This window comes from Lathamus discolor, chromosome 7 (assembly GCF_037157495.1).
Source record: "Lathamus discolor isolate bLatDis1 chromosome 7, bLatDis1.hap1, whole genome shotgun sequence".
NCBI classification, from domain to species: Eukaryota; Metazoa; Chordata; class Aves; order Psittaciformes; family Psittacidae; genus Lathamus; species Lathamus discolor.
In genome coordinates this window covers 1,271,801-1,284,114 of record NC_088890.1, presented here as the reverse complement: position 1 = coordinate 1,284,114, position 12,314 = coordinate 1,271,801, and the positions used below count along the sequence as shown (strand labels likewise).

At 53.6% G+C, this 12,314-nt stretch overlaps 1 protein-coding gene across 2 annotated transcripts in view; it reads left to right on the top strand.

Annotated features, from left to right (window-relative positions):
- The window catches only part of PODXL2 (podocalyxin like 2), a 31,584-nt gene extending 19,866 nt beyond the window's left edge, over positions 1–11,718 (top strand). For both annotated transcript variants that reach the window (XM_065687456.1, XM_065687457.1), the window contains 6 exons: positions 1,148–2,043; positions 3,027–3,101; positions 5,842–5,998; positions 6,115–6,176; positions 7,365–7,544; positions 7,857–11,718. In XM_065687456.1, the coding sequence (XP_065543528.1) occupies positions 1,148–2,043; positions 3,027–3,101; positions 5,842–5,998; positions 6,115–6,176; positions 7,365–7,544; positions 7,857–8,066 (1,580 nt within the window). In that variant the 3' untranslated portion in view covers positions 8,067–11,718. The remainder of the gene's footprint in view (positions 1–1,147; positions 2,044–3,026; positions 3,102–5,841; positions 5,999–6,114; positions 6,177–7,364; positions 7,545–7,856) is intronic.
- Positions 11,719–12,314: the final 596 nt, after the last annotated feature.

Here is a 12,314-nt window from a genome sequence, read left to right as displayed (position 1 = left end):
TCTGAATGGAGGAGCAGCAGAAATGGGCTGAATTAACGGCTGGCTGGGGATCTGCTCTGGTGCAGAGCCAAGGCTCGGCCCATCTGGTGTCAGGGCAGTTCTGTATTGACTCTGGGGGAAGCAGGACGTGGCCTCCTCCTGCAGAGGTTTGGAGCTCGTGTTCCCCTCTCCCAGGGCAAATCATCTCCCCTGACAAAGGGAATGCATTTGTGTGACCCTTCCCTGGGCTTGCGGGAGGTGCAAAGGGCAGGACTTGGAGGGCTGTGCAAGATGCTTCCTTTAGGGAAGAGCCTGAGGGTCTTTGTAAGAGAGGTTGGAAGGGAAAAGCTGGGGAGGGGGATGAGGGGAGGCGAAGCCACTTGGATGCTGCAATATGAGTAATATCACTGCTGGTGGGAAGCACTGAGGGGTGAGCTAAGGCTGTGACGGCAGAGAGGTGGGGTGGAGGTGTGGAATTTCACACGGGTGAGCCAGCCTCCCAAGGGGATGGGGCGACTGGAGCGGCCCACTGCTCTCATCTGAGCCGTCCCTGCTAGACTGGAGATGCTGGGACGGTGCCGTGGCTCCATGGACAGTTCTGAGCTGTCCCCCTCTGAGCATCGTGGCGTGGATGCTCTCTTGTGTGTGGCTGGGAGGGGTTTGTGGCATTTCAAAGATGCCCAGGTTGATGAAGGTTCTGGGGCCAGGGAAGAGGATTGGGTTTGCTGTGCTTTTGTTTCTCTTCCCTAGTGTTTCCCTTTAGCTAGTGGCTGACTCCTGCTACGACCCCATAGCTTTCTGCATCCCACCTGCAATGAGTCTCTGGGTCCCAGTCTGATTCCTGACACTCCAAACCTCACCTTAAACACGCCACATGTCAAAGCTGTTCTTTATTATTGTCTCTGAAAATGCCTAAGGACAGAAAGGAATGGAGAGAATGAACACGTGGGTTATCCCTAGGGAGAGTGGGTTCACTGGGATGTGCAGGAGGTTGCGCTGCACTTGTCAGATGGGATTGTTCTTTTTTGTGGCAGGCTACCTGCTCTTAGAGGGTCACTGCCATTGAACCCCATCTGTGGCTGGACGCATACGATGGGGCCAGCTCTCTGCCTTTCTGGGTTCATGGTTACTTGGGATGTGACATGAAGTCCTTTGGGTCTCATTTTAGATTACAACTTCCCTGCTGCGTCTCGGAAGGCCGGGCAGAAAGGGAACAGGACACGGGTGAAGGACAACTGGGCACCAGGCACTGCGCAGCCATCGGCAGAGCTTGTTGATCCCGACTCACGCACGCCTTTCTCTAGCACACTGGAGGAGGAAGAGGGGCTGCTCCCCATAGAGCACCCCAGAGGAGGAGTGGAGAGCTTCCAGACCTCCGGGCCAGAGGTTACATCTGCTGAACCCGTGGGCCAAGAGGATTCCTTCTCCCTTCTCTTTTCCACAGTCTCTGCCAGGCCAGGAATTGTGACTGAGGCAGCCACAGGAGAGCAAGAGGAGGATTCTGTTTCCGCAGGCTTAGACCTGGGCAGTAGCATGGGACCGGGTCTTCTGCCCGTGTCCTCTGTGTTTTCACCTACTGTTGCTGCAGGGTCTCCCAGTGATTCAGAAGAGTCCTTTGAGGTGACGGTTGGGGACACGTGGGCTGTTGGAGGAGCAGACTCGGAGCTGACTGTGACTACCACAGGAGCAGAGCTTGCAGAGGCCACAGCGGAGGATGATGGGGAAGAGCTTTCATCCAGAGAGGAGGTCTTGGAGTCCACGGTGGGGTGGGAGCTGCTGGAGCCCACGGTGCTAACTGAAACGGAGCAGACATTGGGAACACTTGTGGGGACACCCTCTCCTGCAGGCAGCTCCCCGCACACCCAGACTTTACCTGGGAGTGAGCAGCATCACGCTTCGTCTGCATCTCCATGGGACAGGGCTGATGAGGCTGTGCTGGATCCCATTTGGAATGACACCGAGCCAGCCACTGAGACTGCAGCGGCAGAGAGGAGCTTGGCACCACAGGCTGGGGACTCCCGCATGGCCATGCTGCCCACGGAGCTACCCTGGGACTCGGCACAGGTACCACTGAGAGCAGGGAGTGGGTGCGAGGTTTAGTGAGGATAGTTGGGAGCGTCCCTTTTTGGGGGATGTTTAACCCCTTAAACCATACCCACCTCCCTAAGTCTGGCTGGTGGATGTAGCTGCTTCTGTTCACCCCACCAAAACTGGGTTTTGGGGTGAATTTTCCGCAGTTTGGGGTATCCATCCTCCTGCTCCTCACATCCTCCCAAACTGCTGCACAGAATCCTGCTTCTAATAAACACCTGCGCTCTGGGGCACGCATGGCAGCAAAAGCTCCTTGTTTCCTCAGCCCGCATTATTGGAAGTGTCAGGACAAAAACGGCCCTAAGGATTTCTGGAAAGGGAGTGAGAAGGAAGTGCTATTTTTGCTGGTGCTGCCTGCAGGGACCAGATGCAGAGCAGGGTACAGCAATCTGTGAGGATGCTGGGCTACGAGAGCCTGAGGGAGAGGAGGTGTGAGGTGAGCTGCAGTGCCTGGATACAGCAACCTGGCAGCTGGCTGAGGATGGACATGCAGCAGGAGCTGGCTCTGAGCAAGTACCAGGGAATGCTTTTAGTACTGCTCTCTGCCCCTCAGTACCCAGGAGCATGAGCAGGTGACTTAGTCCCTCTGTGCATCCTGTCCTGCCTGCAGAGTGCTGCTTTGTCTCCCCAGTTTAAGGACTAGAGAGGGTTTTGTGTTCAGTGCTGATCACATATGGAATCAGGCTGCAGGCTGGGCAGCTTTCTACTGAGCGTGAGTCCTGCAGTCCAGAGGTGGAAGGAAAGCTGGGCTGTGGCGAGCTGGCATAGCAACCTTGTCCTTGCCCTGTGTGCTAGCACTGAAATGGTGATTCCTCCTCAGTACAGAGTCAGAGGACAGTTACACCCTGTGAGAAGTGCTTCTAGGGGGTACAGCACAGCCCCTTGGCCCTGTCCCTTGTTTCAGCAGGAGAGCTGCATTCTCTACCCAAACCCAGCTCTTTGTCTTGTCTCTCCAGGTGATCTGCAAAGACTGGAGCAACCTTGCGGGGAAGAACTACATCATCCTGAACATGTCGGATAACATCGACTGTGTAAGTCAGCCTGAAGAGATTCGATGGCACAGGGGGGAATAGGGCTTGGGGACGTGGAGGCAGGCGCAGCTCTTGCTGTCTGCTTTCCCTACAAAACATTCTAAATCACTAAATCTCAGCTTCCCTGTAGAGGCTGTGGAGAGAAGGGGAGGAGGACAGAAATATTCCTGTTCTCCAGAAGGGAAAAGGGTGGGTGGAGAGTGATGATTTTGCTCAGTCTAGCACATGTCAGTCTCATGCTGGAGTTTTGACTCCCTTGTGGCTGTTAGTCTCTGCCATCAGTACCTGGATTGTCACGAGGGCTTTTAACATTGCACCTCTTGCTGACGGGACTGAAGTGCGATTCTTCTTCCCTCCCTTCCTTTTCCTTCCCCTCCTCCCGAGATGTACTCATGTCCTCTGATGGCTCAGAGGAATGGGGACTCCCCATTTGCAGCGTGAATGGTTTGGTGTCAAGTAGCTTTCACTAAATCTTCCTTAAGTGCTTCTTCTCCCCACCCTGTTATCTGGGTCTGTTCACCAGCCACGCTCTGCTGATCCACTGCCCATCCATCCATCCCCATAAAGCCACAGTTAATTCATGAGCCCTGAGCCCCTTGTGGGTCCCTTTTAAAGGGGCTCGTTCACCTCTGCTGGGCCTTTTATCAGGCCCTCAGAAACCTCTTGTGAGGGGCTTGGGGTCAAGGTGCCCTTCATAATTCTAGGCAATGATTATGAGCCTGACAGCCTGAGACCGGAATGTTTCATTGGGGAACTATGGCCTCGTGTGTCTGTGCTCCTGCTTTCTGCAGCTGCTTTGCTGTGGTTCCTGCAGGGCAGCTCCTATACATCCTGCAGGATGCTGCCTGCTTTCGGGGGAGATGAAAAGTCAATCTCTTTCTTCCTCACTTAAGCAAACCAGTTTGAAGAGTTCTAAGTATCTCTGCTACAGTTCACAATTGCAACTCGGATTGAAAACCAGAGTCCTGCTGCCCCATTTCCTCCATGTCCCAGTCCCCATTGCTCTTTCTCCCACCTCTGTGGTTAACTAATGCAAGTTAATTTTGTCATGTGTGGTACCTTCCTTCCCGTGGTCCCTTGCCCTTACGTTGGTTAAACCAGTGGAGGGGCAGAACTGGCAAGCAGATGTGCAGATGTCTCAGCCAAATGATGCCTTCACTATTGAATCCTTGCTGAAAGAAGACAGTGCCAGGGATAGGCAGGGCTGAACTGGTTTTCTACTTGATTTCATGTTTTAAAACATTTCCCTCCCAGTGATTTGTGCTGTCCTCCCCTTTATTCAAAGGGACACGAGTCAACATACATATTTAACATGAACATCGCTTTGTTCCCTGCATCCTATTACCTGTTTCGTGATGCTGGAACCAAGCTCTTCTCCTTTCCAATGGTGTTGATGCAGTTTGTTTCTTACCTATGGTAACTTGCTCGGTTTGGGCAACTCATCAACCCTCTGCTTGTCCCTTCTCTTCCCTGGTTTCTGTACCTGAGCCCTGTGGTGGTTGGATTTCCAGGGTTGCAAAGGGAGAACCTACATGGCAGGTGCTATAGTTCGAATTAGTGTGAAAGGGGATTCCTCATGTTTCCTGTTCTGATGCCACGGATCATACAGGAATAGGGGTCACTATTCCTCTGAGCCATCAGAGGAACCTTTCTGTGTTTCGTGTTTCCTATGTTTTGATGATGATCTGGTGCAGTACCGAGTCCCACTGAAAAGCAGAGGGACCAGGGGGATGCTTACCCCCATCCAGAGGGCTGCACATTGGGCTTTAACACTCTTCATAGCGTCAGGCTCTTGCCTCCTGCAGGGATGATGTCTGTATCGCTGGGTTAAGCTGGCAGCCCATTTATCTTCCTAATGGGCTCTGGGCAAGGGAGTCACTTCAGTCTCTCTCTGGGCACATCTCCCACTCCATATCCCTGGGAATTTTGCCCAGGTGAGGGCTGTAGGATCTGACCCAGCAGTGGTGCCTGGCTATGCACTGGGAGGTGACCCCCACATTGGCTCGTGTGCGTTCAGGCTCCTTTCAGCTCCCGTTTCTCCACCATGGACAATTGATCAGTGCTCTGCAGACTCAGCTTTGCCCATCACATCTCACTTCTGCCCTCCTCTTGCTCTCGGGCTGAGCTGCTCCCCCTCCTCTGCATCCCCCAGAGCAGAGCCAGGACCTGGCAGCCTGGTGCTGCATCCTTTTGCTTCCCATGCCCAAGCCACAACCCGGTGAGGTGAGGGCACTGTGATTCAGGCCCCAGTCATTGGTGTCTCTTCCAATTAGGCCATTTTGGGCACAGGCCTGTGCCTGCCCTGAGCGCTTCGGATCTCCATGGCAACGGGAGCTCTCCATTTTATTAATCAGCTGCGTGGCCCTCATGTTGCCATGGCAACCGGAGACAGGAATAGAAACCCGGGAGCGGGAAAGCAGCAAAGGCGCAGCTGAGGGGTGGCTGGAGCATGTTGTGGGGCTGAGCGGCACCCGCTGCATCCTTCTTACCCTAACAGCACCTCAGCACCCCAGGGAGCCAGGGGACCTGGGCTTGGCACTGTGTGGGGTGTATGGAGACCACAGGAGCTGAGGAGAAGGGCTGATGCATCAGGAGATGTGTGTGGGTCCAGCCTGGGATGAGCAAGGGAGCGCTGGACCAGGTTTAGCGTTGCTTTTGGCCGTGCGGTTGTGCCAGCCCTGTGGTGCTGCGTCTGCCCCATCCCCACCATGTGGTCACCAAGGTGCCTTTCCTGCGGCAGGAGGAGTTTCGGCTGGAGAAGGGTCCCCAGCTGCTGGCGCTGGTGGAGGATGCCTTCTCCAGACAGGCGGATGGACTGCAGGACCGCTGGCTCATCTCTCTGAGCAAACCCAACGAGAACGACAAGCACTTGCTGATGACACTGGCAGGGGAGCAGGGTAAGTGCTGCAAGAAGGAGCCTGCAAGGCCTCCCTCCTGCTGGGCATTTCAGACTGATGGGTACCTCTGAGCTACCCTGAGCTGAGCAGCGCTGATCTCTTCTTCTCCTTCGCAGGCGTCATCCCTACAAAAGATGTTCTCATGGCACTGGGGGACGTTAAGAGGAGCTTAGCAGAGGTAAGAGCTTGTCTGCCTGCCTCCATTTGTTAAGACTAGCTATACAATTAAAATAAGCAACTTGAAAGCTGGGAGCATATCTCAGCCTAACCGAGTGCAGGCAAACAGATGAGTCAGACACTTGGCAAACTCCCTTCTCCCCTCTCTGGTAGCTGCCAGGCCATGAAATGTCTGCTCCCATTAAGAGAGTAACTATGGGTTATTCCCTCCTTGCTTTTCTGGCTTGGCTGTGAAGCTGCTTTTCACACATTCATTTTGTTGGGATACTTGGTCTCATCCCTTCTACGCTATTGCCAGTGGCAATGTGGGTGCTGCAGAGCCCCAGATTGGGCCCTGCTCACCCTGCGGCTGATTTACATGCACTGGCTGCTCTCAGGCTTTGCTGAAGAGGTGGGAGAGGTGCCTGCACTAGATGAGACATGTTCATACCCCTTCTTCCTGCACTGCCAGGGTCTGCATTTCACTCCTTTAGACAGCAGTCTACACAAGGGCAGGCAGAGGAGCAGAAGTGAGGGATGCCAGGCTCTTATGTCAGCTGCCTATAGCCCTCATGTATTCCCTTCTAAACCTGGGCGGCTTGGAAGAGGATGGAGACGAGGTCAGATTAGCCCCATGATCTCTGACTTTGGCTCTTAGGGACATGTAGGCATCAAGGGGTTTATTCTGCTTGGATTTGTTACACTGTTGGAGTAATTCTGCTGGTTTTAGCCCCTTGCTGGGTGTCTGCACCCAGGTTTTCACTATCAAACGGGTGCAGTTAGGCAAAGCAAACGAAGTGCTTGGTGTGTATTGCTTGGCTTACACCAGAGAAGGTGCAAAAAGCCAAGCTGGTAGAAACTGGGTAACCAAAGTATCAGCAGCTGGAAGAGTCCAGGAAGGATTTGTGTTGGTGCAAGGTGAGATTTGCCACTGTGCCCCTATGCAGGCCTCCTTGTCTTGCACATAGGTGTGATCCTTGTGTAGGTGGTCAAGGTAAGATTATGCCTACCGTCATTTGCTGGTGTGTCAGCTTTCAGAAGATGGTGTTCTATTTAGTGACGTGCCTTCTAGTCACGTAAGCCAGTGTACATCCTGACTCCCCAGTGCTGGCTTTTAGCTCTTCTGCTCGCAGTGGTGGTCCTGTACTTGGACCCTGGAAAGTCTGAACAGGATCCCATGGGATTTACTGTACCCCTTCCTTCCTTCCAGATTGGCATCCAGAACTACTCAACCACCACGAGCTGCCAGTCGCATCCCAACCAGACACGCAGTGATTATGGGAAGCTCTTTGTGGTCCTGGTGATCATCGGCTCCATCTGTGCCATCATCATTGTATTGGGGCTCATATACAACTGCTGGCAGCGACGCCTGCCCAAGATGAAGAACATGGTGAGCACTGGGTGGGCGGAGAAGGTGGCTGAACTCTTAGCTCTTGGGATAGAGGAGATTGGGAAGCTGAGGGAGGTGGATTTCACATGTCCACTTAGCTGGATACACTGCTGGAGCAGCAAGGGAGCCCCTTCAAGTGTAAGAGATGCAAAGCTGTGCTCTTTGCCACTGCGAGGGCTGGGCTAGGAGTAAATGTTCCTTTTTGCACTGACCCTGCAGGGTCCCTGGTGACCCTCAGAGTCTGCTGTGATTGTGCTCCTCAGCAGCAGTAAGACCTGTCCCCCTTTGTCTCCATTCATGTTCCTCTCGCAGTCGCACGGCGAGGAGCTGCGCTTTGTGGAGAACGGCTGCCATGACAACCCCACCTTGGACGTGGCCAGTGACAGCCAGTCGGAAATGCAGGAGAAGAAGCCAAGCGTGAACGGTGGCAACACCATCAACGGCCCGGAGAGCTGGGATGTGCTCATCAACAAGCAGGCGAGCGAGGATGTGGATGTGTTTGAGGAAGACACGCATCTCTAGAACAGGAAGGGAGGGAACCACCCCCTCACATACACTTGTCTCTCTCCTATCTTGACTGATGGACCACGGGATCAGGTGGCTTCTCAGGAACTTCTTAAAGGCTTGGAAGAGGTCAAGTCTTTGGGGAAATTTTCCCAATGGAAGTCCTGAGCCCGCATCTGAGGCTTGGAGCCAGGAGGATCCCTGAACAGAGGGAAGCGGGAGGGGTGGGTTTGTAGGTCTCTGTGTGTGTGTTCCTATCAGTAGCACCAATGCTTTCATCGCCTTTAAATGCACTTACTGTAGCTCTCTGGTAGTGGCTGAGAGTGGCTGGGCTTGAGAAGCAAGGTGGAGAGGCTGAATCTGCCAGCTCCGAGAGTAAATTCCCTTTGGGAGTGCAGCTGGAGTTCTGGCAGCCAGATCCTGACCTTGAGATCATGCTCAGTCCCTGCAGGTGCAGTAAAACCTCTGCATTCCGGGTGGAGGGGAGCCAAGACTCAGTGAGGTCCTGGACAGAGGTTGCCTTCCACAGGTGAAAAGAGGTTTTGTGGTGCCCTAGCACTCAGCTGATGGTGAGGTGAGCTCTTGATACTGGGGAAAACATCCCTCTGTTATCTCATTTCCCCCCCACACCACAGACAGCCCCATTCCCTGTTCCAGCTCCCCAGCTCCAGGCTGAGTGTGCAGAGTTTGAGCACTTTACCCTTGCTTCGACTGATCGCAGAGAATTCGGTGCCATGGAGCAGCATCATAGCTGGAAATCCGCTTTAGGTCAGAGAGTTGCTGGGAAAGGTCATTTAAATGCCTCTTTCGTGCAGTAGCCTGTGAAATGAGCAGCAAAGTATCCGTGTGTCTCAGTTTTAGAGTCCACCCCTGTTTTCCAGGGTAGGTTGGTTTCAGTGGGTCTTTTTGAGGTAAGTGCAGACTATTGCGGCTTTTTGAACAGGGAGAGAAGTAAGAAGTCAGACACAGATAATTTTCTGGTCCTTTTGTTTCCTTCTCAGCATCCTGCCCTGGGGGGGGGTGTGTGTTTATTGTCCCACCTATGTAAATCGGGGTAGCATCTTTCAAACCACTGCATTTAAGCAAGTGTAAAAGCCAGTTCGGATGAGATGAGATCTAAGAGGTCCCCAATGAACGTTGCTCAGGAGTGCCTCAGGCTACTTTGAGGCTCCAGCTCCTCCCTGAAGGTGTGTAATAAAAGGCACGTGGATGCATAATTGTTCTCTGAGCCCTGCCTAAACTCAGAACTACTGTGGAGCCTGAGATCCCAGAATGTTGTTTCTCTTGTCATTGAGGGACTGAGGGACTTGCTTTGGTCAGAGGCAGCCGTATTCCTCTGTTAGGTGATGTGTGTGCTTGCTTACTGCAAGGTGCAGCTTTGCCTTTGGTCTTTAAGGGAGCCTTTGTACAGAAAGACCCCGGATGTGCAGCCTGATGCCGAGCCTGTAAATCTATCCCTGTATGTACAGATCTTTTTAGCATGTTCACCCCTGGTGTGGGTGCCTCAAGTCAAGGTACAGAGTCTGCTGGTTCATTTTGCGTAGCGCTTTGCATGCAGACTGAATCACAGATCACCTCGATGGAGGACCACGTTGCTATCTTTCTCTTAGGGATTCATGAAAGGTGACAATAGCCTTAGGTTTCCTATCCAGATTCCGGTTTCCTATCCAGATTCCAGTTTCCAGTGGTTTTATCCCACCTCCACACCTTTCCCTGTGTTACGTAGGAGATGGTGATCATCAGCTCCTTTTGGATCTTGTTAGTTGCAGCGATGCTCAGAGGAGCTCCTCCTCCCCCACCATCAGTTGATAAAGGGGGACAGTCCATGGACACGGACGTCCACCCAGTGGCCCTTCTCTGACCACGCTGATGGCTCCTGCTGAGCGGGATGGGTCTGTGCAGTGGAGCTGCCCAGGTTCAGTGGCTGTGTTGATGGCACTTTGGGGCTCACAGGATTCAATGTGAGTTGTTGTTACGGTACAAGGAGTTCATTAAAGCATGGAGTTAAGATTTGAGTTTGTATAGCACTTAGCATAACGAGGCCCTGAGGCACTGTCACTGTATCAGTGTTTCTAAGTCCAATAATCCTCATTAAAGATGTTTTTAATGCCCAGTGGCTATTAAAATAATAAGGCCACTGATAGATGTGAATCAGTTCACCCACAAAACACTTCCTTGGTGCCCGTCATCGCCAGGAGCTGCTCTGCTGCCCTGTTTTCTCTCCACTTTACTAATCAGAGAGGACAAGGTGTTGATAAAGCAGTGCTGGGCTCAGCACCTCCTGATCTGCTGTAAAGTGCTCAAACTTCAAAGAAACCAAGGGGGCTTTGTGGGCTTATTCATAAACTACCAGATTCTCCTCATTTGCTCTTCCAGCTTCTTATGGCCTCAAGTTTTGCAGAGACTGTGGAGCTCTCTTCTGTGTCCAGAGCATCCAGGTGATCTTGAGAGTGTCTAAGGGTGGCTGTCATGAGGCTGCTGTCTCTGGCAGGGTGCACCTGGCTGTATGATCTCCATTTAGCCCCGGACATCCCTGGTTAATAGCATTTCGCTTTAGTCTGGTGATACTTTTCCTACCTTCTTTCTCTGTACCGTGTTTTTGCACTAGGCAGATCTTGTTAAGTCGATTGCACTGTTGTCCCTCTCCCCCAGCCCTGCAGAGACGGGTCATCCTTGACCTGCAGGCTGGGGAGCACTGTGGAGCCCGCTCCCTCTTGTTCAGCGCTTGGGTTTGCATCTCTGCGCAGGGAGGATTTGAAGAGAAACTTTGTCTTAGCGTTTGTAACGGGGAGTTTTTCTATCACCTTCATGTAGTTACACTTCTTTTTAACAAAGCCTGTCAAAGCTGGACTCGGGGCGGTGTGCCCGGCAAAGCCAGTCCTGAAGAGCCCTATTCCTTCTTGGACATCGCCGTGTGGTCCCATCGGCCAGACGTTAGATCGCACTGACGCCTGGTGGCTGCTGGGAGGTGGAGACGGAAAAGAAGATGGACAAAAAGGACTTTTTCCTTCTCTTTGGGTATTTGATTCCTGTGGCTTGCCCAGGACTGTTGCCGGCTTTATTGATGAAGGGCTTGCCCCAGGCTCCCGTGTGATGCTGCGTGTGAGGATGTCCCCATATGCAGGGCAAGGAGATGGGATCTTGTTGCCCACATGTCTAGAACAGTGCCTGTAATGTGGAGTCCATCATGTGCTAGGGCTTTGCATCCTGCAGAACACCGTAAGGATCCCTCCAGGCAAAGGATGCAGGGTGAAATGGGTACGTTATCACATGGATTATTGCAGTATGGCCGTAGAGCATCGCAGCAGGACCCCACCGCAGCCACTGCCAGCAGCAGCAGCTCACCCGCTCCAGCCCATCGCCGCAGCCACGCAGGAGCACTTTTCCTTCACAGAGGGTCTGGGGCAGCTCAAACAGTCAGAGACAACATCCACATCATCTGTGCTCATCATGGGAGCCTCGTGGGCTCATCCCGGCTGACAACCAGGCTCCCAGCCCTTCTTCTCAGCACCCTCATTCCTGCTGGACCCAGACATCTGCAGGCCCTGCCCGCTGCTCGGGGTTGCTGCCGGGGAACACTCACAAACACTCGCGTCCGGCCCTGGGAGCGACAGGGTTCTGGTTTTGTTTTCTTTGCAATAAAACACACCTCCTGGGTGGCTGAACACTGCCCCAGCGCCGTGCTTTGCTTGGGAGCTCGTGTCTGCCCTGTCCGTTAACACAATGTTGCCAAGGTCCCTTGGCTAACCCCTTGGCTGTGGGAAGCTGTTCTCCCCATGGGGTGACATCCCATCCCCATGGAGGATATCCCAGCCCCTTGGGGTGACATCCTGGTGTGGATGCTCTCTGCCCTATCCCCATAGGGCCAGCCCAGGACCCCTCTTCCCTGCTAGGGTGGCTCATCACCCCCCTGTTCCAGAGCAGAGCCTCTGTGTGTGTGTGTGCATCTCTGTGCCACGTGTGTGTGCATCCCTGTGTCACGTGTGTGTGCATCCCTGTGCCACGTGTGTCCTGGAGTGGGTGCCCCCACCAGGTTCCTGCCATCCCACGTGGATGCTGGACCCCATGCCATGTGTTCCAGACCCCACTCCCAGCCCCGTTCTGGACCATTTCCCCCTCAGCTGTGTTGCAGAGCATCTCCCATGCCCATTGCAGAGCAGATCCCCCTTCATCCCTTCCCCAGCGCCACGCGTGTCCCAGCCTCTGGACCACAGTTGCTCCTCCAAGCCGCTTGGAGGCGCTGCGCGTCGCGCCGCTACAACGGCT